Source organism: Tremella mesenterica (genome assembly GCF_000271645.1).
Source record: "Tremella mesenterica DSM 1558 unplaced genomic scaffold TREMEscaffold_10, whole genome shotgun sequence".
Classification (NCBI taxonomy): Eukaryota; Fungi; Basidiomycota; class Tremellomycetes; order Tremellales; family Tremellaceae; genus Tremella; species Tremella mesenterica.
In genome coordinates this window covers 1,119,499-1,145,869 of record NW_006711234.1, presented here as the reverse complement: position 1 = coordinate 1,145,869, position 26,371 = coordinate 1,119,499, and the positions used below count along the sequence as shown (strand labels likewise).

Here is a 26,371-nt window from a genome sequence, read left to right as displayed (position 1 = left end):
CGAACAGTTATAAGCGAACTCAGCAATTGGTAGAAGTTGATCCCAATTGTCCATGTTGTAGTTTACATACATTCCGAGCAGGATTTCCATCTGTTGATTTACTCGCTCAGTTTGTCCATCTGTTTGAGGGTGATACACAGTCAAATATAAGTTCTTTATTCCTAAGAACTGACATATTTCCTTCCAAATTTCCGCTGTAAACTGAGTTCCCCTATCTGATACAATTGTTCGGGGTACTCCATGTTTTGAAAAGATCTCCTTGATGTAGATGTCAGCCACTTTGTTCGATGTTAGTCCAGTTGTACATGGAATAAATCTAGCCATCTTGGTTAGTCGATCGACTATCACTAGTATCGCGTCGAACTCGGTTGATTTTGGTAGGGGTCCCACCATATCCATAGAGATATCTGTCCACGGGAGTGTGGGTACTGGTAAAGAGACTAGATGTCCATACGGCTGATGTCGATGAGTCTTATGTCGGTTACAGATCTCACATCCTTTTACGTATTTCGCAATATACTCGTCCAAATGTGGCCAGTAATAGTCCTCTTTGACCATGGTGATAGTTTTGTCTCTTCCTGGATGACCCACTAGTATCGAATCGTGTCTTGCTTTCATTACTTCTAATCTTGCCTGTCCCTCTGGTATGACTACTCTGTTTTTGTACAAGAGTAATCCGCTCTGTGTCCATGATACTATTGGTGTCTCGTTGCTAGCCTGTGTCTTCTGTGTGTCCTGTGTGTTCTGTGTGCTCTGTGTGTTCTGTGTGCTCGGTGTGCTATGTGTCTGTGTCATTTGTAGTCCTAGTTGTCGTATGTTTGCTAGGTCTTCTGAGTCTTTCAGTCCGTTCTTGATGAGTCCGAATAATGAGCCTTCCCGGATTGCTCCTCTTACTATATGTCTTGGTCCTTTGTGTTCTGAGTCCATTGAATTCGATACAATTTGTTCGTGTGTTGGTAGCAATTGTAGCCAGTTACCTTTGTTTAGGTCTGGGTCCTTGCTACTCCCTCTTCCCGGATGATAATCTCCTCGTCTAGTCAGAGCATCTGCTCCCCCATTTTTGCTACCTGGTCGGTAAGTGATCTCTATGTTGAAGTCTCCCAATATTTCCAACCATCTCATCTGCCTTTGATTTAGTTGTCGTTTGCTTTGGAAGTATTCTAGGTTCTTGTGATCTGTAATGACTTTTATAATATCACTACTGTTAGCCAAGTAGGGCCTCCAGGCGAACAAGCAGTCCACGATGGCTAGTAATTCTTTCTCTCCTACCGTGTAGTTTAGTTCACAGGGTGTCATTGCTCGAGACCAATACGCAACTGGGTGAAGTTTGGTGGTTCACTTTATTGATGGGTGAGGGAATCTTTGAGACGCTATCGCACCTATCGCGCAGTCGGATCCATCGGTTTCGATCCAAGTCGGTCAGGTTCTATCAAAATGTCGAAGTACTGGTGCTGTGGTGAATGTTTTCTTTAGATCGTCAAAAGCCTTTTGGCATTCTTGTGTCCAGTTCCAAGCTTGATCCTTCCTGGTCAATCGTGTGAGAGGTCCCACAATATGTGAAAACCCCTTGATAAACCTTCGATAGAAATTCGCAAAGCCCAAGAACACTTGAGTATCCCGGACTGTCATGGGTTCTTGTCACGAACTACGTCGTGACACCTCGATTACTCCACCAACAATGACCCTCCTTTGGCCATCAAAACCCCATCACGCCTTAACCTCTTTACTCTACACGTAACTCAGGACTTCTGACACCAAGTACAGCGAAGTTAGACGGAGTTAGGCTAAGTAGGAACAATGGGAGCAGAAGTACGGCGAAGTTAGACGGAGTTAGGCTAAGTAGGGACAATGGGAGCAGAAGTGCGGCGATGTTAGGCGGAGTTAGTCTAAGTAGGGACAATGGGAGCAGAAGTACGGCGAAGTTAGACGGAGTTAGGCTAAGTAGGGACAATGGGAGCAGAAGTGCGGTGATGTTAGGCGGAGTTAGTCGAAGGAGGAAGAGGATGGCCGAGGGCTCGGGGAAGTTGGACGAAGTGCGTTGAAGTACGTCAAAGCGCGAGAGGGTTGGATGAACGTCTAGGAGGAGTAGATAATATTAGCTGAGAAGATCGCTGAAGTTCTTCAGCGATCCTTGATTGTTGTCAGTAGTGAAAGACATAGAGATAGCTATATACAATCGAGATACATCGCCATCAGTAGAACAAAACCTCAGTTAGAGTAACTACGCCGAAGTACGCCGTAGTTACACTCCTTTCGACGTCTGCGCCCTCCTGGTTGGGTGAGACATCGACTTAGAAGCGTCAAGTTAGCCGAGGTTCGTCGACCGTCGGTCTACTAGAAGATAGTTGTTCGACAGACGTGACAGTATCAAGGATCACTCTTACCGACGACCCGTGCGAACCTCGGAGAAGTACGAAGATATTATGGAACCAGAAAGGAGAGTTAAGCGAGGCATGAGTAGGGATGGAGACAGGATGGAAGAGAACGAGAGGAGAGCATTGGAGGAGCTTAGCAGAGCAATGGGGCAGGACCTTGGAGTGGAGGATAGTGTGGGGGGATCAATTCAAGGAGATGAGTTCGTTCCACCGGTGCCTTCTAACCCTCCTTCTCCTCCGTCTAATGCTCTCCCACCTGCGGGATCCCCACTTGGATCAGACCAAACCCCACGCCCAAGAGAAAACACTGGAAGTACGGCGAACTTGGGAGAAGAAGGAACACAAGGGGTGGTGTTGGCCTTGATGCAGATGGTGGCGAATATGAACAAAGACATGATGGAGGAGAGAAGGCGTAGGGAGGAATGGGAACAGAGAAGAGAAAGGGATACAGTGGGCGGGATTGCAGAAGGGATATCAGAAGGAGTGAGGTACGCCATGGGACGGCAAACTTCGGCGACCCCAAGCGTAGTGGGCGAACAACGGAAGGGGATAAAGCTACCTAACCCAGACCTCTGGAGAGGAGATCGGAACAAGTTAACCGCCTTTCTGTCTGAGTGCGACGTACATTTCGAATTGAACTCTCATCTTTTCCCCGACGACACTAAGAAAGTCTTTTTCATGATCTCTCATCTACGCGAAACACCTCTTCTTGCAGTGCAGCCCGATCTATCCAAAAGACCTCTTCCTGAGTACCTCACGACACACGATCAGTTCATTAAGTACCTCAAGACTAACTTTGGTGATCCAGACGAAGAAGGAACTGCGGCCCGACAACTTAACGACCTCAAGCAAACCGGGTCTGCTTCGGACTACTTCTCCGCCTTCCAGCGACATGTTGTGATTCTTAAGTGGTCTGATGATGGAAACCTAGTTGACCGAGCCAAGAAAGGACTAAAATCGCACCTTCTAGATGAAATTGCAAGACACGGTAGATCGTTTGGGACTGTGAAAGAGCTATTGGAGTTTGTGATTCCCTTGGACAACCGCCTGTGGAGGAGACAAGTGGAGAAGGAGGCAGAGAGGAAAAGGGAAGGAGGGATAAGGACAACGACAGTGGTGGAAAGTCAGAGGACGGAGAAGAAAGAAGAGAAGAAATGGGAAAAGGGGCAACCTTCGGCGCAGGGTGGTGTCCAGGCGGCTATGATGTCGACGGTGGTAAAGAGTACACCACCAAACATCGACGAAGTAAGATGGCCTAGGCCGAGCTCCGATCTGAGGGAGACAAGGAGGAAGGAGGGGAAGTGTACCGAGTGTGGTGAAGCAGGACATTGGCTGAAGGAATGCCCTGTAAGGGAGGCTAAGGTTAAGGTTGGACTGTTGCCTCCATGGGGGGGGAAGTTCGGAGAACGTGGTGGAGGATCGGGAGGGAACGCAGTACCTCTCGGACAGAGGAGGAACTTGAATGCGGTTGGAGGAGAAGTAGATTTGGAAGAGGACCAGGGAAAAGAAGAGGACCTGTCGCAGTAGGCGAGGCTCGGCGGGTCCGCCATATTCTCTCGGCCACCATTCCCAAACCCATAAAAGAAACACAGCTGATGGAGCCAGAGGATTGTGAATACAAAAATACACCACTCAGTACCCCTTGTTCATGCAATGTCGATAATCATCTCCTCATCCCTTCCGTTTCCAGAGATCAACCTAAATCGGACATTTTCATTAATGGAATAAAGCTAACTACGCTCTGGGACACTGGAGCTACTTGTTCATATATAAGCCCTAGGGCGGCAGCGAAGATTGGTGTAGAAAAGAGGCGATATCAGGTGAGCGTACCCGTTCACATGTTCGACGGCTCGGTGAGTGTCGCTGGACCCATCACCGAGTTTGTCGAAGTCGGATTTAGTTTGACGAAGGACGCCGAAGTGCGACCTGTTTGTCTCGATGTAACAACGCTCTGCGACGCAGATGTTGTGATAGGGTGGGATTGGATGAGGAAGGAAGGGGTTGTCCTTGATGGAAGAGACAACTCGGTGAAATTTCCCATCCCAACCCCACCAAGTGCGGCGAAGTTAGCGGCCATAGGGCTGCCGACTCCGACGGACGCGATAGACCTCCGCGGCGAAGATGAGCTTGAAGAGCTGAGCCCGGAGGAACAAGACGAGTTGTTCCAGGTAGTTCCTGAACAATACCACCAGTACATTGACGTTTTTAATCCGAAGAAGGGAGGAGAGACCCTTCCCCCTTCAAGGTCCTACGATTTGAAGTTTGAGCTTAAGGAGGGGGCGAACCTTAAGGTCGCCTCCCTCTATGCTCAAGTAGAAGATCAGAGACGCGCGCTGAGAGACATACTAGATCGCGAAATCGCCGCTGGCCGAATTCGGGCAAGTAACTCGCCATACGGCTCACCAATGTTTATGATACCGAAGAAAGCCGAAGGACAATGGCGAATGGTCATCGACTATCGAAAACTGAACGAAGCGACCATACCAGATGCCTACCCTCTCCCTCTAATAGGTCAAATTACTGAGGAACTTGGAAAAGCAAGGTATTTCAGCAAACTAGATCTAATTGGAGCGTACCAATTGTTGAGGGTGACAGAGGGACATGAACACCTGACGGCGTTCAGGACACAGTATGGTATGTTTGAATCTCTGGTTGTTCGTGATGGGCTGCGAAACGCCCCCGCGGTCTTCCAACACTTCCTAAATGAGGTGTTTAGAGAGCTACTAGGGAATGGAGTCGTGGTCTACATTGACGATATCCTCATTTATGGGAATACGTTGGAGGAATTACGAGGAACTACGGCGAAGGTCTTTGAGGTACTGCGGAAGGCGAGCCTGTACGTGAAAGCTAGTAAGTGCGAGTTCGAAAGAGATTCGGTGGTGTTTCTGGGTTTCGTGGTATCCTCTAAAGGTGTATCGGTGAACCCAGAATACATTGATGCCATCACTTCCTTCCCACGTCCTAAGAATCTACGAGAGTCAAGGGGATTCATTGGAGTTGTAAGCTACTACAGGCGCTTTGTCCCCAACTTCTCGAAGATTGCTAGACCTATCAATGACTTGACAAGGAAGGAGGTACCATTTGTATGGGGAGTCGAACAGGAGTCAGCCTTCAAAGAGTTGAAGGCTAGGATGTGTACTGCGCCGGTGTTAGCCCATTTTGACCCTACATTGAAGACGATATTACAGACAGATGCGTCGTTCTTCGGCTGGGGGTTCATAATTTCGCAGATCAACACGGCTGGTCAAGAACACCCGGTAGCTATTGAGTCTGGTGCTTTCAACACAGCTCAACTGAATTATACGGTAGGAGAAAAGGAGTTCCTCGCTGTAGTGGAGGGTTTCAGAAGAAGGAGACACTTATTATTGCAGGTAGAAACCACAGTACTTACCGACCATCTAAACCTTACCTACTGGATGGAACCGAAACAACTCAGTCCTCGGCAAGGTAGGTGGGTAGAGGAGCTAGCTAACTTCAGGTTTAAAATGGTTTATCGGCCAGGAACCCAGGCAAGTCTTCCAGATGGATTATCTAGACGGGCGGACTATCATTCCGGGAAAGGAAGTACCATGGTACAAGAGAGCAACCTTATCCAAGGTCTGCCGAAGTTCGACGAAGTTGACGCCACCACGTCGGAGTTGCGTCACCTCCTTCGAGCATTGCAAGGGACAAGGGAGGTAAAGGAAAATGATCTTGTGGACCCTATGGATCTAGTACTTGGAGTTCAGGAGGACGAAGACATAGAAGGGGTCAGAGAAGAATTATTAGGAGTCGTTTGCGCTGAGTGTTCTCATCCTACGTGTAACGATAACGTGCAGGAACCAGGATCAATCACCGAACTACGCCGTAGTTCGCGGTCTCCTCTAATCTTCGTGGGGGGTGGAACTCAAGAGGTTTCCTCACATTCGACGATCGCATTTATGTGCCGAACTACGCCGATGCTCGGCTGAAGATCATGAAGATGCGACATGACTCAGCTTGGCCGGTCATCCAGGTTCGGCGAAGACCCTTGAACTAGTCCTGAGGGATTATGTCTGGGTTGGAGTAAGGAAGGATGTCGAAGATTATGTTGCTGGATGCGCGGTATGTCAGAGAGCGAAGACTAACAGGCAGAAACCTCATGGGGAGCTTAAACCACTGGAGGTAGCTACGAAACCTTGGTCTAGCATCTCGATGGATTTTATCGAGGAGCTGCCAAATTCCCATGGATATAATTCCATCCTGGTAGTGGTGGATCGGTTGACCAAATGGGCCATTTTTATCCCGACTACGACGAAGTTAACCGCAGCCGGCCTATCAGAGTTGATATTGGACTATGTGGTGGCCCAGCATGGGTTGCCAGAGAATATAGTATCGGACAGGGGATCGAAGTTTACCTCCAAGTTCTGGAAGAATTTGACCGATAGTCTCGGAATAAGACTACATCTCTCTACTGCATATCATCCACAGACTGACGGACAGACCGAACGAACCAACCAGTCTTTGGAACTGTATCTTCGAATCTTCACCTCCTATCAGCAGAACGACTGGTCAAAGCTACTCGCTCGAGCTAGCTTTGCTTACAACAACACCCAGCACTCTGCGATAAACAAAACCCCATTCTATGCGAACTATGGATATCACCCTCGTTGGGCTGAAGAGATAAAGGCTAGCGAGGTCGAAGTGCCCGCTGCTACGGTGGTGGTAAAAGACTTGACTGAAATACACAAAGATTGTATCGAAGGAATTGAGAAAGCTAATGAGAAGTACGCCGAAGGATACAATAGGAAACACCGGACTACGCCGAACTTCGCGGAAGGAGACCTAGTGATGCTGTCGTTAGAGAATATTAAGACGAAGAGACCAATGAAGAAGTTAGATGTTAAGCAAAGTGGGCCGTACAAGGTAGTACGGCAGGTAGGTTCTCATGCTTGTAAATTGGAATTACCAGGAACGATGGCTGGTATCCATGATGTATTCCATGTCTCCTTGCTCCGTCCTTATCACCCTCCAATATTTCCTGGTCAGCAAGCGGAGCCACCTGGGCCAGTAGAAGTAGACAATGTGGGAGAGTCTTGGGAGGTAAAGGATATTGTGGACTCTAGAGTAAATAAGAGGTCAGGAAAGTTAGAGTACTTGGTGGAGTGGTTAGGTTACGAAGGAACAGACGATTCAGTATCATGGGAACCAGTGGAGAACGTCGATGGAGCTGATGACATATTGGCGAAGTTCCACGAACTTCACCCTACTAAGCCAAAAGAAGGGCGACTGCGAAGGGCTAGGAGATAGAACGTACTGCATACAACATAGGATTACAGCTACGTACCGCTCACTTGTCCTTACTCTTACCCTTACCTTTTCCTTTTCCTTTCTCCTTCGATCTACTCGGTCCCGCGGGATTGGTGTGGAGGCTACCGATGACCGAAGGTAGATCGAGAGTCTCAGACGGGAACGCAGTAGAGAGAGAAGCATTCCATGCCCGATTCATAGCCCCAAAGAAGTCACCGAAGTCCTGGACATCTCGAGCAGCTTGCATGCTCGGAGTCCTCCACAGAGAACGTATGGTCCGTAGACACTCGAAGGGAAGACTGAGGAGGTCTAGAGCAGTCTGGGCGGAAGCTGGGACACGAGAACTACTACGGCGACCTAACCAGTCAAGGGACGGTGGTGGCTCATACGCCATAGGAGTGACTAGGAAGGGGGTGTCGAACAGTCTTCGGCGAACATCGGCTATCTCAGTAAGGCTTCGGCGAGAGACGTCCGCTAACCTTGTCCTTGCTTCGTCATCCAGAGCCCCAGTGTTGACTACATCTACTAACGCCGCAGTAAGATTGTTTAAAGCGTTAGCTTGACGAGAAGAGAAGTCAAGCAGGAGAGATGTATCATTTCGGGCGGCCTCAAGCTGAGTAGTGAGACCGAGGACGAGAGAACGATAAGTGGCGAATTCCTTTTCGTCCTCAGGAATACGGACGTCCAGGGAGATACGAGGGTGGACGAGGGACAACCGGGGAGCAGAGGGACCAGCACGCTGAGTATCTTCACCTTCCACATCACCATCATTGAAGGCAACCTCCTTCTCTTTAGATTTCCCTTTTGATTTCTTTAAAGAAGACTTCGGTGTCTTCTGGGGAGCAGAGGGAGGGGTGACGGGAGGGGCCGCCGAAGTGGCCGGAGGAACAGAAGGACGCCGACTTCGGGTGCTGTGAGCCGGGGGAGAAGCTACCACTGGAGAGGACGGACGTGGCGCCGAAGGACGAGAGGCCGAAGAACGGGAGACCGAAGGAGCAGAGGCCGAAGGACGGCGAGAAGACGAAGGAGGAACAGCCGGGAGACGTGATGGGCCGGCCACAGGAGCGAAGGGCGACGGCGACGGAGGCGACGGGCGGAGGTCCGGCGAAGTACGGCGAACCGACCGGAGAGACGAAGGAGGTACCCGCGAGCGGGGGACAGACGCTGGAGTCTGAGGAGGGGGGAAGGGCGAAGAGTCGGAGGGACGGGGCGGGATGTCCCGGGCAGAGGAAACGGGACAGAAGGAGCAGGGGCCAGACGTGCACGAAGCACAACGGAGGGCCTTGTTGTGTGGCCTGACTGCCTTGAGGCAGGGCCAGTTTGGACGATTATACGTGATAATCTCACGTCTACTAATTAGCAGGAGTAACTTCGGCGTAGTACGAATAGGTGGACTCACCGGCAACGATCACACGCTTCGTCAACACCAACTGCGATCCAACGACCAGGCTCGGACTTCATCTTCTCCCACAAGTACTCTTCTTCCCGCAGTGATCTCTTCACCCGTTTGGGCGAAGGCTCCCCTCTGGGAGAAGGGGGGGGAGCAGCGACGGGGGCGGCGGCAGCAGGACCAGCAGCGGCGGCAGCGGTGATGGCGTTGGGGGGGGGGAGAACCCCGGAAGAGGAAGAAGAAGAGGAAGAAGAAGAAGAGGAAGAAGAAGAAGAGGAGAGGGAACGGCGTCGTTTCTGGCCCACAATTTGAGCAGGGGGAGGGGCAGGAGCGGCTGCGAGTTAGCAATGTCTTGGAGAGCTAAAGAACAGATAAACAAGGCCAAGTTCGGCGAAGGTGTGAGAGGTTGGACGAAGAACTCACGCTCAGGACTATCTACGTTGTTGTCCTCTACACTAACCACCACCATATCATCATCCGAGTGTTCCTCTAACTCGGTTTCACCCTCCGACACGATTCTATCATCCTCATCACTATAATCACCCCCTTTTCCTTCGAAGTCTGACTGATCGTCCGACTCCGAACCACTGAGCGACTCCTGGTCGGAGGAGGACGGAGACTCACCAGGACGAAAGGCGGGCGTCCTGCGGCGAGGGCTGGCGGCAGGAGGGGAAGCAGAGCGAGAACCAGGAGGAGGAGAAGCAGAGGGAGAACCAGCGGGAGGACCGGCGGGAGGAGAAGCGGAGCGAGGAGGCGGGACATCGCCAGACGGCTCCCCCAAAGAGAGGGTGCCGAGGCCGAGGGAGGAGACTTGGCGAGATCTGTCGCCGAAGGAAACTGAACATCAGCCAAGTCCGGCGAAGTAAGGTAAGTGTCGAGGAATAACTCACGAGCAGACGACACCATACCACCAAAGTTCCTCATGGCGGCGAAAGGGTTAGAGGTGGGAGTAGGAGGGGCCATGACGTTAAAAATACTTAAAGAAATAAAAGATGATTCAAGGTAACAAATCTGTTTTCTAGGTAAGAGAGATAGAAAGTTTTGAAAACAGATGGGAAAAAGAGAGAAGCTCGACGAACTGCTCAGTATTTAGTATAATCAAACCTAAACCCTCGTCGTCAACATGCAGCAAACTTCGCGTTTCATCAACAAAAGGCATCGCAGGGACGATCAAAATTCCCACGCTATAGTGTCTCATCTCAATATAAGCGAGGGTTACTTCGACAAACAACGGTGTTGTTCGGCTGCCATTCAGGAAGCGTGTCTCACCTACAAAAGACACAGGGCTTCTTACGGCAAACCTCGACGAAGTTAGGGGAGTCTCATTGTCGGGTTTTGGAGTGAAAGGAGGCCCAACTACGAAGTGCGGCGCAAAGAGCAGAAGGGTGAAGGATGGTCATGGGGAGGGAGAGAATGGGGGTACTACGCTGCTAAGTTCTCTTGACACGACAGAGGTGTAATCGCTCACGAGGACGTTCGCGGCTAAAGAAGGGGGCGACTGTCACGAACTACGTCGTGACACCTCGATTACTCCACCAACAATGACCCTCCTTTGGCCATCAAAACCCCATCACGCCTTAACCTCTTTACTCTACACGTAACTCAGGACTTCTGACACCAAGTACGGCGAAGTTAGACGGAGTTAGGCTAAGTAGGAACAATGGGAGCAGAAGTACGGCGAAGTTAGACGGAGTTAGGCTAAGTAGGGACAATGGGAGCAGAAGTGCGGCAATGTTAGGCGGAGTTAGTCTAAGTAGGGACAATGGGAGCAGAAGTACGGCGATGTTAGGCGGAGTTAGTCGAAGGAGGAAGAGGATGGCCGAGGGCTCGGGGAAGTTGGACGAAGTGCGTTGAAGTACGTCAAAGCGCGAGAGGGTTGGATGAACGTCTAGGAGGAGTAGATAATATTAGCTGAGAAGATCGCTGAAGTTCTTCAGCGATCCTTGATTGTTGTCAGTAGTGAAAGACATAGAGATAGCTATATACAATCGAGATACATCGCCATCAGTAGAACAAAACCTCAGTTAGAGTAACTACGCCGAAGTACGCCGTAGTTACACTCCTTTCGACGTCTGCGCCCTCCTGGTTGGGTGAGACATCGACTTAGAAGCGTCAAGTTAGCCGAGGTTCGTCGACCGTCGGTCTACTAGAAGATAGTTGTTCGACAGACGTGACAGTTCTCCCCATTCTGGCAATAGCTTTCACCTTTTCTTGATCCATTTTGATCCGTTTGTGTCCTATTATGTACCCCAGGAACTTCACTTCATTTGAACTCCATTCGCATTTCCTCGGACTGACGACCAAATCGTTTTCAAGTAGTCGATCTAACACCTTTTGGACAATTATCTGATGGTTTTCGATCGTGTCGGAGTATACCGTGATGTCGTCAATATAAACTACTACCCCTTCGTCAAGTAGATCGTGAAACATGTCTTGTAGAAAGTTCTGAAAGGTGGCTGGTGCATTACACAACCCATCCCTTAGGACTGTGCTCTCGAAACTGCCGTATCTTGTTCATAAGGCAGCTTTATGTTCATCTCCTTCCTTTATTCTGACTAACTGGTAAGCCCCTTTCAAATCGAGTTTAGTGAAGATCCTTCCTAATTGAAGTCAATCGAGTAGTGTCGAGATGAGTGGCATTGGGTATGAATCCTTAACGGTTACCTTGTTAAGCGCCCGATAATCCGTTACCACTCGATAGGGAATCACTCCCTTTTTTGCAACCAGGAATACAGGAGATCCATAAGGTGATTCACTTCTTCGTAAATGGCCGCTGGCCAAACCGTCATTGATCCACTGCTTTAGGAATGCGTCCCCATGTTCATCCAGTTGGTAGATTGGACCTGGTTTTAGTTCTGCTCCGGGGGTCAATTCAATCTCGTGATCACATTCTCTTCTTGGTGGTAGTTTTCTGGCCCGTTCCACTTTAAATAACTCCAGGTATTGGTGCCATTGTGTCGGTATGACTTGTCGTAACTCTTCTTCGCTCATTTCATCTTCTCCTTTTTCCAACGCCGTTCCTCTTACCAATCCTTCCTCCAATCTTGGATACTTCCAACCGTTATCCTGACCGATTCCGTCGAACTCGATCAATCCCTTTCCACAATCGATCCTTGCCCGAAACTGTTTCAAGAAGTCCAATCCCACCAGTACCTCGGGGCCTTCGTATGCCATCACATCCAATCGAGTCGCAATCTTGAGTCCTTTTCCTATATCCAATTCAGCTTCTACATACTCGGTCACTAACGTCGCGGTTGTTCCATTGAGGAACCTGATCTTCCGTGGTTCCTGATACTGTCTCTTTGGGAATAAATGGTATAATGGACGGGCCGGCTGTACGTATCTTCCAGTAGCTCCGGTATCAATTAACATTCCAAATCGTAGGGTATCTTCTTCTGTCTGTATTTTTATGTATATTATAGCCGAGTCATTACTGAGATCTATTGGCAGTTGAATTTTGTGCGATTCTGTTAGATCCTGGCCGGAAGTGGTCGCATCACTTAGGCCAGGTATTCGTTTCCCTCTTCTTCAAAGGTCACCGCCATTCCTTGAACTAATGGCCCTTTGGATCCAGTTGGGATCGAGTTCGATCCACTAGGAATTGGTGAGCTATGCGGGTTTGGGGATCGCCTAATGTTGTTCCTCGCATTTCCTCCGTTTGGACAGTTGTTGGCGTAATGTTCTGGACTTCTACATTTGAGACAACGTCGGTTCTCCCTCCTCCAAGTCATTTTGTTCTCACTGAGGCGTCCTCCGTCCTCTGTCCAAGTGACCGGAGGGTCATTTGGTAGACCATAATTCATCATCCCTGGCTTTCCACCGGGCAAGGGTCCTCTACCAGTCGATTGTGAGTGGCGTTCTACCGGGTTGGGCGGACTAGTATCCAATCACATCGAATTCAATCGAGGGGGAAGCCAGGTCGTCTCATTTTTGCGTCTAGCAGCCCATCGATTCGCTGCAATCATCGTTTCAGCCATCCATTGGTTCTCCTCAGTCCCTATCACATGTTGTTTGAAATAGATCCAGTCCGATTTGGTTCGAGGGTCGGTGTTATCTACCACTACCACTTTCAGTAGCTCTTCCTTCAGGCCCTGTATGGCTAGGCGATTTTCATTGCATCTGGTACCTTTCCAAGATGTGTTGACCAAAGTTCAAAGTTGGCAAGATACTCGGCGGCTGTATCAGTTCGTCTTAACTCTTGGAATTTCCTCATAGCCGTACCTGCCATATTACTGTCTCCAAATTGAGTTCGTAAATGCTGGATGAATTTGTCGTAGCTCTCTAGCCATTCGGTCGAATTCCATATACTTGGATTGTTTATGGCCGGGGTCAGAAGCATTTGAGGGGTGCCTCGAAGATACCCGTACATGAACAGGATCTTTCTGTGATCGGTGGCGTACTCTGCCCCTTTGAATTCGAAGTTCATGTGGCATGCTGCAAGGAAGTTGTCCAATTCCCCTCATTCTCCACTGAAGGTAGGTGGATCCGCACACCTGGTTCTTTGTCACACCCGTCGAACAACTACTTCCTAGTAGACCGACGGTCGACAAACCTCGGCTAACTTGATCCTTCTAAATCGATGTCTCACCCAACCGGGAGGGCGCAGGCGTCGAAAGGGGTGTAACTACGGCGTACTTCGGCGTATCTACTCTAACTGGGCTTTTGTTCTACTGATGGTGATGTATCTCGATTTGTAAATAGCTATCTCTATCTATTTTTCACTATTGACAACAATCAAGGATCACTGAAGAACTTCAGCGATCTTCTCAGCTAATATTGTTTATTCCTCCTAGACGTTCATCCAACCCTCTCGCGCTTTGACGTACTTCGACGCACTTCGTCCAACTTCCCCGAGCCCTCGGCTATCCTCTTCCTCCTCCGACTAACTCCGCCTAACGTCGCCGTAATTCTGCTCCCATTGTCCCTACTTAGCCTAACTCTGTCTAACTTCGCCGTACTTCTGCTCCCATTGTCCCTACCTAGCCTAACTCTGTCTAACTTTGCCGTACTTCCGCTCCCATTGTCCCTACCTAGCCTAACTCCGTCTAACTTCGCCGTACTTGGTCTCAGATGTCCTGAGTTACGTGTAGAGTAAAGAGGTTAAGGCGTGATGGGGGTTTTGATGGTCAAAGGAGGGTCATTGTTGGTGGAATAATGGAGGTGTCACGACGTAGTTCGTGACATTCTTCCTGTTCGTTCGTTGTTGGTAAGTTTTGGCTCCAAACACGGCTTGTTTTCTTCGATTTCGATCGAACTTGCTCCTTTCGAGGTGAGTAGCTGTTGGTTCTGTCGGTCAGCTTTCATCGTAGCCAGTTCTTCCCTTAATGCATTTTGTTCCTTTTTTTGCATCGTCATAATGGCTAATAATTGTGACAACTGCTGCGATAATTCTTTCAGCGGATCTGGGGTAGTGGTGATAGAAGTGAGATCATGTGAAATGGTACTTCTCGAAGAACTTGTTGGTATTTCTTCCTCTAGGACCAGCCCTTGTTCCAACTCCTCTTTTTTTGGTATCATTTTCCGCGCTTTCCCTCTGGTGAGCATACAGTACTCTCCAATTCGACCCAAGGTGCGTAAGGCTGATTCTTCAACTTGTAACAATACTGGAAACACGATGACTAGGTCGCAGGTTGGGTCGAACTCGATGGATGTCTCGTGGAAATCTAGGGGCTCTGGTGCTAATGGATCGTGTCTCCTCTGCAATCGATGTAGCCAAGGAATGATATTGAAGAATCAGCAAAGTTGGTACTTTGCTGATTGTACTATATACTGTCTAAGGATATCCTTGTCCTCGTCCTCTTCCCGCTGCAAGCGTCTTCGTACATACTCGGACAGGTGAAAAACCGCTTTGAGCAAACCCAGTGGGGAAAATCTCGAAAGAGGAAAACCCGTCCCTACCTACTGCAGCACTGCCTCCAACTCCCGCTTTCCTCTATCCTAATCCGTCAAACTCGATCGAGTTCTCTCGATTCGTTGTTACCCCGTAATAGGTACCCATTATCTACAGTAAGGGTATTCAGCTTGATTTTATTTGACCCCGTTACTGGTGGTTTCTTCTTTGCTTCTGGGCACGCGCTAGCCATGTGGCCAGTGTTGCCACAGTATAAGCATAATCAGTTGTCTCATCTGTATTTCTTCTCGTCGTAGGTGAGACTCTTCCTACTAGAGTTAGATTTGGACTTGTTGTAATCCGTTTTCTTGGCATTCTGGTTGTTGGAATCGCGCCGACCATATGTAGATTTCGGAGAAGACGTAGTAGGATTTCCCTTAGGTGTATTTGTCCTCTGTCTATCCCCTTCTTTATTACGGTTGCCCTGTCCACCAGAATTATTGTTCCATTGATAAGAAGTTTTGACACCTTCTAGATGAACGTAAAGACTAATTGCAGTGTCTGCAAGGTCTTTAAGAGTTTGAGGTTGGTGTTCCCGATTTGCGAGAGCTACTCGAATTTCTGTTGACAGTCCAGATTCAAAAGCATCTTTGAGTGCTCGGTCATCCCAATCGACATCAGCCAAAATTGAGAGGAACGACGAGTAATAGTCCGATACCGACTTGTCTTGACAAAGACGTTTTAGACGTTGTACCGCGTAGCGGTGTCTATCAGGAGCTCCAAACATCCTTTTCACCTGTTCCAAGAAAAGGCTCAAGTTGAAAGCCCACTCTGGCTGGTCCTTTTCCGACTTGACATAGTACGCTTGCCACCACCTTCCTCCTTTCCCCCTCAAATAACTAGCCGCCCACACAACTCTAAATCTATCATTCATGCCTCTTCCTCTAAGATCCAGATAAAGCCTTACTTCAGCCACATAAGCATCTACCTTGTCCCCGTTCCCGTGAAACGTGTCGGCGGTCTTGATATCAATCTTTCTTATGTCTGAACCCAACAGGTCGTAGTTGGAATTCATATGTTCACCTTGCCTTTTGTAAGTCCCCTGTCTGAACCGTTCAGGATGAGTTTGAGAGAATGGAGTACTAGTAAATGGGGTTCTTGTTGATAAGTAATGCCACGCAACTACGACTCGAAACTGTTTATAGATACGATACCATCCGTAGTCTTCGATGCAATTCTTACTATCATCGTAATCGTACTCGTCGTACACTTCGAACAGATTAAAAGTCTCAATCTTTAGACTTAGTGAGGATATAGCACCGATCGTACGCACTCGAACGTGCATACGAACCGACCCGACGAGACATCGGGAACCGTACGACGAACCGTACACGAAGCACCGTACTGGTGTAGTAGAATAAGGACAGTCCAGCTTTGGTTGTGACGTAGACGTCGCCTCGTAGACGTATAAAATCCAGTCCGTGCTGGTGGCGTACACAGTAGAGGCCTCTGGTGTACGTCTTGCGTACGATAAGTCCTCTACGAGAGTCTATTATTGTAATACGATTCATAAGCTGAAATACAAAGCACGATGTCGCACGATCGTTCGACTATGATCGGTCTCGAATCCGTACCCGTACTATCGAGTCAAAGCAACTACTTCGATTGGAAGCTCGCCATGGAAAACTATCTCCTCATCCATGGCTGTCTGGGTATAATCGAAGGTACGGATCGCGAACCGTACCGCCAACCTACAATCCCCCGTACGGTTCGAGCAGGTTCAGTCGTACCTACGGCTGATGAAACTATCACCCATACGGAGCTCGATTCGGATGATGAAGAACGCTGGGAGTCGTGGCGTAAACGCGAACTTCGAGCTCAAGGTGCGATCATGAGCAAAGTCGAACGCGGTTTGCTCATTGACCTACGATCCATACGATCCGCATACGACATGTGGACATTCCTTGCAACAGACATGCAGCTCAAGACACCCAAACATCGTACGTATGTCGAACGCAAACTACGAATGCTCGTACTGAAGTCGAACCCTACGGATACGGAGATGACTCAACACCTACAGAGATTCAATCTACTCTGGCTGGAAGCTGAGGAGTCAGGATGCAATTTCTCAGCTGATACTCGTGCGCTCTGGTTCCTCGATACGCTCCCTCGAAGCGACTTCAAAGTCATGCGATCCCTCTATGTTAATCTCCCTACGAGTTCGAAGACATGGGCTGAGCTTCGACGCTTGTATCAAGTTGAATTCGCAGATCGCGCACGATTCATCCCTCCTACAATCCCTGGTCAGATCAACAATACGACTGCGGATCCTCCTCGTACGAATGCGGATTGGGTTAAGACAGCAGAGTGTCACTATTGTCATAAGAAGGGACATCTTAAAAAGGAATGTAGGAAGAGGATTAGGGATGAGCAGAAAGGGAAATCGAAGGGATCGAAGGGATCGAAGGGAAAATCGAAGGGGTCGAAGCCACAAGTCAATACAACACAATCGACTACGACTACGACAAACGAAGGCTCTTCGAACCCTACGATTGATCCATTCTGGGCTGCTGCTATCAGTCTTACCGAGCCAACCGTACAGTACGTAGGCTCGAAGCTCGTACCCGAATTCCTCCTTGACAGTGGAGCTACCCACCATCTCACACCTGATCGTACGATTCTCTCGAACATCGTACGACTCGACACGGCTATCACGTTCGGTCTTGCGGATACTACGACCAAGGTTCATGTATATGAAAAGGGAGACATTCTACTACGACTCCCCTCTGGTCAAACCGTACGGATCGCGGACGTATACCTTACGAACGTCGCACGACAGAACATCCTATCCGCAGGTACTCTCAAAGCTCGTGGGTGGGACGTAGACTTCGTAAAGGGCGAACTTCGTAAAGGAAAGGAGATTGTTACGATACGAGAACACAGTGTCCTCCCATATGTACAACTGGGGGAGCTTGTACCCAAGACTACGGGTACGATCAGTTCGACAACTCGTATTGGACCACTACAAACCGAACACAATCGACTTGGTCATATAGGTCGTAACCGTATTATCGAGCTCGCACAAGCGGGGGAGCTACGATACAGTGCGGATGAGTTGAAGGCAGACTCGTGGCGTACGGATAGCTGCGCGGTTTGTCAAGAACAGAAGAATACTCGACTTCCAAAGAAGGATGTCAGTCCGCATGGAACTCGTAATTGCGAAATCGTACATTCGGATATCTCTGGACCCCTACGACCTTCGGCGCAAGGTGAGACATACATCATTACGATGTACGATGACTACTCGAAGGTCAATCGAGTAGTGACCGCACCGAACCGACAGCATGTCGTATTCTACCTTAAGGAGTTTGTCGCAAAGATCGAACGACAACTCGGTGGAACCGTACGATTCCTTCGTACGGATGGAGGTACCGAATACGCAGGATCGCAAGCTCGACAATGGTATGCAGAGAAAGGTATCATACACCAGATCTCTCCACGCTACACACCTGAACTCAATGGTGTAGCTGAACGCTTCAATCGTACTCTCAAAGAGATGGCTAGTTCGATGCTATCTTCGGCTTCCCTCGATCATTCGTACTGGGATTACGCTGTACGATATGCATCCGTAATGATGATGAAGACAAGTACGAGTGCGGACGGTACGAATTCGTGGTTCGCACTCACAGGTCGCAAGCCAGGCTTAGAGAAAGCTTTCATGTTTGGTGAACTTGTATACGTACAGATACCGATCGAAGTCCGTGGTAAGTCACAGCTTGACTTCCACAAAGGAGAACTAGCAAGAGTCTTAGGACAAGAGGAAGGTATGAGTGGTTGGATCGTACGATACGAATCGAATGGCTCGATCGTGGTTAGTCGTGATGTGCGAAGTGCACAGGAATACATTCGACCTTCGGTCACAGTACAAGATCGTGTTCCCGTACCGGTCGTACCAAATACAAATACAACTACAGTCACTCCTACAACACTTCCTGATCCCCTTCCTGGTCCACTCCCTGCACCTGTCCCTACGACACCAGTACGATCTCAATCACCTGTGTCCGTACACGATTCTGTACACGATTCCGTACACGAATCTACTCCAGTCGTAGAGAATCCTTCGAATACGATCCCTGCGGAATCGCCTGCTACAACTGCAGAAGATACACCTGCTGAAGAACCTACAACTACTCCTACGGTTCAACAGCCTGCACCAATCGCACGGGTCGTACCGCAACCCACTCGTACGAGCGAACGAATTAGAGATCGTATGAACGTACAAGGTACACTCTCTGCAGTAACCTGGTTCCCTGTTCAAGCTTCGCACTATGGTCTAGCCAGTGAAGTTGCAATGATACTCGCAATCGAAGGAAGTGATGTCGTACCGCAGACTGCTGGAGAAGCTCTTCGTAGTCCGCGGAGTACGGATTGGAAGATCGCAATGACTCGCGAACTCGACAATATCAAGTCGAAGGATACATGGAAGGAGACTACTCTTCCGCAAGGTCGTAAAGCTATTGATTCAAGATGGGTCTTTGCAATAAAGAAGGATGCAGATGGGAAGATCCTCAAGTACAAAGCTCGACTCGTAGCGAAGGGATTTTCGCAACAACCTGGTATAGATTACGAAGAGACGTACGCACCCGTAAGTTGTATGGTCAGTCTACGAATCGTACTTACGATTGCTGCATCGTACAATCTCGTAACACATCAAGCAGATGTCGAAGGAGCTTATCTCAATGGTGTACTTGAAGAAGAAATCTATATGAGATACCCAGAAGGTATGGCTCGAGCTCCTGGGTGTAATACCTTACGATTGTACAAGTCACTGTACGGTCTCAAGCAGTCTGCACGAGTTTGGTGGATCGAACTCGGTAATGCGCTTGCAACATACGGATTCGTACGACTCGAATCAGATTGGGGAATGTACTACAAGGCATCTAAAGGTTCAGATGGTCCTATTATCGTACTCGCATATGTGGACGACCTCGTAATCGCAGCTCGAACTCGAGATGTGATTGTACGACTCATGCGATTCCTCAAGTCAAAGTGGACAATGACAGAAATGGGGGAGATGAAGCAGATACTAGGGCTCAAGGTAGTTCGTGATCATACGAACCGTACGATTCACCTATCGCAACCAGCGTACATCGAACGTGCAGCTGCGGAGAACTCGGTTGCGGTTCGAGCCTACGGTACTCCCCTCCCACAACATGTAGAGGATCTCTACACCACTTCGACACCGCTCCAAGCTACGACTCCATATCTCAAGATCATTGGATCATTAATGTGGATCGCAAGTTCGACACGGCCTGATGTATGCTTTGCGACACGATATCTCGCTCGATTCTCAGCCAAGCCAACCGAAACGCATCTCGCACTTGCGAAGCGCGTAATGTCGTATCTCGTACATACGAAAGACTACGTTCTCAAGCTTGGGGGAGAACCGTATCAACTGGAAGGATGGGTCGATGCGGATTTCGCTGGCTGTACGGAAACACGAAAGTCTACGACTGGCTATCTATTCAAGTTTTGTAATAGCTCGATTCAATGGCAATCTCGAAGACAAGCTACGATTGCGCAGTCTACAATGGATGCGGAGTATATCGCAACCGCAGAAGCTGCTCGTGAAGCCGTATGGATACGAAGTCTATTGACTGAACTCGGTTTCAAGCAAGTTACAACACGACTTAATTGCGATAATCAAAGTGCGATACGACTCGCACACAATCCTGGTACGCATGCTCGATCGAAGCATATAGACGTACGACATCATTACATCCGTGAGAAGATATACAATGGTGAATTGAAACTCGAATACGTACGATCCGAATTGCAAGACTCGGATTTCCTTACGAAGATCCTACCAAGAGAACCACACGAAAAGAACTGTCTTCGAGTTCGACTCGTACACGGTTCGATATCGCACTCTGTATCTCTCCTCACCTCCCACACTCATCTTGTCGATTCGGATCACGATCCATACGGTTCGAAATCGACATCTCTCGAATCGTACGACACGTAGAGCGTCGTACCGAACACTTCGTACTGTGCACACGAGATTTCCTGGTTTGCTCGTGATTCATGCCTTTTCATCCCGTACGTCCAGGTCTGCGATACGGATCCCATTGGTTTACGATACGATCTCATTAGTTGGTTTAGAACATGTTAGTTTGTCTATTGGAGTTAGTGTCATTAGGGGGAGTGTTGATAAGTAATGCCACGCAACTTCGACTCGAAACTGTTTATAGATACGATACCATCCGTAGTCTTCGATGCAATTCTTACTATCATCGTAATTGTACTCGTCGTACACTTCGAACAGTTCTGAGGTGTGAGTGGCCCCGATGTGTGTTTGTCGGAATTGGAATTGGTTGAGCATGAATTGGACATTGCTGATTGACAGCTGGCAACGTGTCATTCAAATTCAACAACGTGTGGTTGGAATTTGGTGAGGAGTGATTGGAATGCGGATCGGGTTCGTTTGTACCCATTACCGCCACGTTGGGAGAGAACCCGTGCACTGTAGGTTCTTGTCCCAGGTTCTCAAGAGTCCCTTGTCCTTCTACAGGATGATTCCCCGCTTGCGGCCCTGTTCGAAGAGCGGCAAGTTCTGCTTGAAGCTGAATAATGACTTGATTTTGTTCTTGGTGATGCTGACGCATCTCTTGGAGTTCAGCTTGGAAAGTGCGACAATCATGTCGAAAATCACGAAGATTGGCGACAGATGTGCAATCAAAGGTGGGTGAATCAGGAAGGGACATTGCTAACAACCGATAACGTGTTGTTGGTAATCACCTAGGTCTTGTTCGGTACAAGTAAGGTCGAATGTATTTTATGTAAGGACCAGACGTCGGGATAGTCTGCGTCGATGAGCTGTGACAATGAGGCCTTGTAGGGAACAAACCTAGTGATGTAGTGTATCGAAGAGATCTGTAAAATCGATGAGATGTATGTCAAATGATTTAACTAGGAACACACAAAATACATTCGACAAGACATTGCTGAGAAAAGACTACGTCTATATACTAAAAAGAGAGCGGAGTGATACCGATAAGAGCATGCGTAGTTTGGAATGAAGTCGAGGTAGAATAGGAGAGGAAGAGCGATGATAGTTATTGAGACGGAGATGTAAAAAAGGGTAGAGGTGTCGAAGAAATGGTACCAGGTGTAGTAGCAAACGGAGTAAGCCCGGATGCGGCAATGGAGACGGGGACGGGAATGGAAAAAGAGTACGACTACATGGTAAGGTACCCGTGGTACCGCGTGATCCTGACATTGTTGAGAAGCGTACACTTTGCGGGTATTACATGTGGTTATGGCGTAAAGAAGATCTGCTTGGATATGGATGTTAGGATCTGAACTCCCAGATCATAACAGAATAGTGTCTTTGATATCTTTCAAGAATATCTCTTTGGGATACTGTCATGACCAGGTGGCGAGCCCGCGATCATGAACCGTCCTAAAAGGCTCAATATCAACTCTGCTAGTGATAGCTGATCTCGCTATAAGTACCGGTTGTGACAGATACCTTTGAGGGATATTTTCTGAAGTCTGAGAGCTTCTTAATGGTCTGGAGTCATATGTGAAGGTGATAAGTGCCAGGAGAAAAGTGGTGACTCTGACAGTCGCGTATACATGTCTTCCGTGCGCCACCTACATAACACAAGTCCGATGTCCATGGGAAGAACCCGTGCGAGGGGTGTAATTTACATGCATCTCGTTCCGTCCGTTCGTCATGGAGAATTGACACCCACTAGTGATTCTTGCTAGTTCTTCCTCGTTCCGTCTACTCTCCCTCTTCGCCGATCGTGACGGCCTCCGCTCCAACCTCACCTTCGACGGCCTTCCCCCCCTATCTCCTACTCGCGACAACGCCTCTCCCTACTTTGTCTCGCACCGCCTTCCTGATCCCGCGAGGTTTGGTCAAGGCAGCCAGAAGAGGCAAGTCGCCCTCCCGACGCGACCGGACCATCATGACGACACGATGAATCATGGTCTGGGCCTCCATCACTTCCATTGATACATGCCTTCAAATGCCACTGTTGCCAGTACGTTCAGCTTGTTCTCTGACTACAAATATCTTTTTCTTTCCTCCTCTTCCTCCTCTTCCTCCTCCTCCCATCCAAACAAACAAATAGCACACTATGAGTGAATCCAAGACTTTTGACAAGTGAGTTGTTCCCCTTTGTGGACTAACAAAGAAGTATCACATTCTGACTTTGCTAGCAAGTCTCAATCACCTGTCTCTGAAGGGCAGGACTTTCCGGATGACAATCGAGTACAAACGGAGTTACCAGCCGCATGGCCTCAGGATTCCACTGGAAGTCATGATGATGATGATCAGAAGGACTCCCTCGAGATAGCCGCAGATGATTGGGGGTATGCACTCACTGACAAATATATAGAAGAATTGCCTCGTTCAACTGTGCAAGAGAGTAAAACGCATCTGAGCATAGGCTCCAAAACGTCGTATACCTTGACAATCTCCTCCACAGAGACAGCTGTGATAATCATCAGCCAAATGCAGGCTTTTCATGGTGCCATGGTTGCCAGGATGGAATTGGAAGTACATATCAAGGAGTCACGTAACAGCCGCAGGCCTCTGAAACCACATGTCACTAGAGTTGCTCCAGTACTTTTTGAAGGAACCTCTGAAAAAACAAGCAATTCTATCAAATTATCAGCCAGCGCTGGCATCTCGCCCCCCCCCTTTTTCAATCTCAATGTCAGTAGCTCCATTGAGAGGACGTTTGACACCTTCCAGCCAGCGGTGACTATAAGCACCATGGCTCACCGAGCCGACAACGAGACTGATCTCTCTGTCCGGACTGTAGTTTACGGAACAGCCTCTTGTAGTAAGATCAGTACTCAAGGCATCGGTCTCAGTTGTCACCTTTTCATTGTCCAAACTGAAGAGCCTTCCAACCCAGACGATGACTTGTTTGAGATACATGTCACCAGCAAAACGGCAATAAAGGCACCTTTTCTCCAGAAGTTGAAAGAACAGCTTATGGAAAAGAAGACAGTCATGACTCCCCTTATTTGTTCAGCGGGTGACGAATTACCGGCTGGTTTCAAGCGGCCTGACAAAGATGTGGGGCAGATGACTCAGGCTGAACTGGACCAGCTGGCCAACAATTGTCTCATGGCGCACGCAAATGCAAGTTACCAATATGCGATTAATATCGCCACCGCCGGTAATACTGACTCGACTTGAACTGGGTTCAGTACATGCACTAGCCCCTAAAGGATATGTTGTGCTACCCAAGTGATGTGCTGCTATAGATTGGTATTGTAGCTATCACCTAGAGTCCCTTCTCCACCACCTTGCTTTCCGTGAACCTTGCCAAACTTGCCCTCAGTTTGTGTGCATGATAGATGGAGGAGGGAATGAATGAGATGAGTACACTATACTGAACATGTTTCTGATGCTTGGACCTGTGACATGAGCTCAGATTGTTCACGGACACTCTGATCACCCTGACCCAAACAAACGCTTTGTTTCAATCGCCCATGTCATGTATGAAGTCAAGGACCTGCATCATAACGTCCTCGCTAAAAGGTCCAATACTCGACATCTGCTAGATGTCGAGTCTCTTTATATGGGGTACTCAGTTCCTGACAGCTCATCCCCTCGACAGAGTTATTGATCACGCTCCGTGCGTACCTGCTCCATCTTCATAGTCCTTGCTCTGAAAACTTGCTATTCATTGACAATCATCCCTGCTTATCAAATGAAACAATCTTCCCGTAAGACACTACACTATTCAACACAGTACCCATACTTTGAAACATTCCATTTGGGCACCCAACAACCTTTTGACAAAACACCAAGACTTTTGTGACTTTTGCGTTTACTGCTTGGCACAAGTCACTAATCACAATAGATATGAACAATCCTCTACCCTGATACTAGTGACAACTTGAGCGGTCAACAGTCTTTGTGCCAGAGATCAATGCCACCCAAAAGTCTTGTGAATGTGTTGCTAGAATCGATGACATTCCGAGAATTTGAAGTGTCACATTGCGTTTCAAGTCGCACGGACTACGCTTAGTCGTTATAACATTACTCCGGGTGATTCCACACACACGTACAGTATGAAAGATTCACCAATACTCCCCACATACCAGTGGAAGAACAAACTTGCATATTTATACATGATGCAAGGAGAGATCACACATTCTCTCTACACAAAGACCTAGATCTGCAGCGTGCTACTGTAAATCTGTAGTAGGGAATGATATTATGTTCTTAAACCTTAAAAATCCACCTTGGCTACCCATTTCATGACCCTCAATATCTTAACCCTTAATACAACAACACATGATTTGTGTATCACCTTGAGTGGTGACTGAGGTTTCACCTTCAAGCAATTTGGTTGCACCTAGTCAGTCATCCGTAGCAGGTTTAGATATTCATGCAGCTGTCAATTATGTCTTATCACCTACAGCGGACAATTCATGGAAGGTTTTGGTGGGGTTGAACAGATTGAGGACTTGAAAAGTGTGCTCAATGGCTGACTTGTTGCATCACACGCCTAACACACCACCATTGCATGCCTGTCAAATAGGCATGCGGCAGCCATTGCCCGCTGTACATTGCCTCTTAAAGGCAATAAAGTAAGCCTAGTTACTTACACTGCACTCCTTAGTTGTGCTCTCACAACAGACACTTATGTGAGCCAGTAAGCCAGTTGTGTGTCCACCTTCTTGGACAGGCCAATGGTCAAAACAATGATACATGAGGATTCTTTTTGAAAGGAAGTCCTTATTGTACTCATGCACCATGTCTTTCACCCAGTGGTGGAGGAGGCTTGAGTGTGTCCTCCATGGTATAAGACCTCATCTCAACCCCAAGGGTAGGTATTCTCAATTGGGTAGTCCATAAAATCTTGTACAACAGGAGCATCCCAGTAATTTTGCCAAGAAGTTGCCAGCTTTGCAGAAGGTTCAAGGCACGCCTAGCGTATTGATATGCACCTTGTCTTCACTCTTACGTTCTTGGAAAAGGCTGCCCTATGTGATGCTGTATACAGCTTGTAAGCTTCTTGGATAGACAAGTCATCTGCTTCTCACTATATCACTAAGCAGACGGCTGAGCGGGATAGATTCCAAGTATAGAGAATAGGTAGATATTTTGACAGAACACATTCTCTTTCTCTACAATTGACTTTCAACATTAAAGAGGTTTTTCTTGACCCTGATCAATCATGTCTCACAAACTATTTATAAACTCAGAAACAAGACTCTGTACGCGGTTGGTAGCTGCTAGTAGTCTTGAGCATCTGGATGGGGAGATCTTCATAAAGTGCAAGATAGACAAAGGTGAAGAGGTGCTGAGGGAGGCTGTGGGGAGTGCAATGTCGCGCACGGATCAGCATTTTCACCCCACGGGATAGCTTGGACCATGACAAGGTCTTCCTCTCAGGTCATAGAGATGAACCACACTTCATGATCAACATTGCCAACACCAAACAGTGTTGTGCGCCATGTAAGCAGCCAAGA

General features: G+C 48.3%; 5 protein-coding genes across 5 annotated transcripts; 2 read left to right on the top strand and 3 right to left on the bottom strand.

The window, feature by feature from the left end:
• Nucleotides 1–2,423: 2,423 nt before the first annotated feature.
• On the top strand, nucleotides 2,424–3,902 carry TREMEDRAFT_64386 (uncharacterized protein; the record flags this gene model as incomplete). The annotated part of the gene is made up of 2 exons (XM_007006543.1): nucleotides 2,424–2,825; nucleotides 3,504–3,902. The coding sequence occupies 2 exons, from the start codon at nucleotides 2,424–2,426 to the stop codon at nucleotides 3,900–3,902; spliced, it is 801 nt and encodes a 266-aa protein (XP_007006605.1).
• Nucleotides 3,903–7,683: 3,781 nt separating this feature from the next.
• TREMEDRAFT_64384 (uncharacterized protein) lies at nucleotides 7,684–9,996 on the bottom strand (the record flags this gene model as incomplete). Its single annotated transcript, XM_007006542.1, has 5 exons — nucleotides 7,684–8,992; nucleotides 9,043–9,367; nucleotides 9,457–9,594; nucleotides 9,658–9,870; nucleotides 9,924–9,996. The coding sequence occupies 5 exons, from the start codon at nucleotides 9,994–9,996 to the stop codon at nucleotides 7,684–7,686; spliced, it is 2,058 nt and encodes a 685-aa protein (XP_007006604.1).
• A 4,200-nt stretch (nucleotides 9,997–14,196) lies between these two features.
• TREMEDRAFT_64381 (uncharacterized protein) lies at nucleotides 14,197–14,858 on the bottom strand (the record flags this gene model as incomplete). Its single annotated transcript, XM_007006541.1, has 2 exons — nucleotides 14,197–14,711; nucleotides 14,804–14,858. The coding sequence occupies 2 exons, from the start codon at nucleotides 14,856–14,858 to the stop codon at nucleotides 14,197–14,199; spliced, it is 570 nt and encodes a 189-aa protein (XP_007006603.1).
• A 297-nt stretch (nucleotides 14,859–15,155) lies between these two features.
• Nucleotides 15,156–15,938, bottom strand: TREMEDRAFT_64380 (uncharacterized protein; the record flags this gene model as incomplete). Its single annotated transcript, XM_007006540.1, has 2 exons — nucleotides 15,156–15,347; nucleotides 15,582–15,938. The coding sequence occupies 2 exons, from the start codon at nucleotides 15,936–15,938 to the stop codon at nucleotides 15,156–15,158; spliced, it is 549 nt and encodes a 182-aa protein (XP_007006602.1).
• A 7,072-nt stretch (nucleotides 15,939–23,010) lies between these two features.
• Nucleotides 23,011–24,083, top strand: TREMEDRAFT_64378 (uncharacterized protein; the record flags this gene model as incomplete). Its single annotated transcript, XM_007006539.1, has 3 exons — nucleotides 23,011–23,036; nucleotides 23,093–23,591; nucleotides 23,631–24,083. The coding sequence occupies 3 exons, from the start codon at nucleotides 23,011–23,013 to the stop codon at nucleotides 24,081–24,083; spliced, it is 978 nt and encodes a 325-aa protein (XP_007006601.1).
• Nucleotides 24,084–26,371: the final 2,288 nt, after the last annotated feature.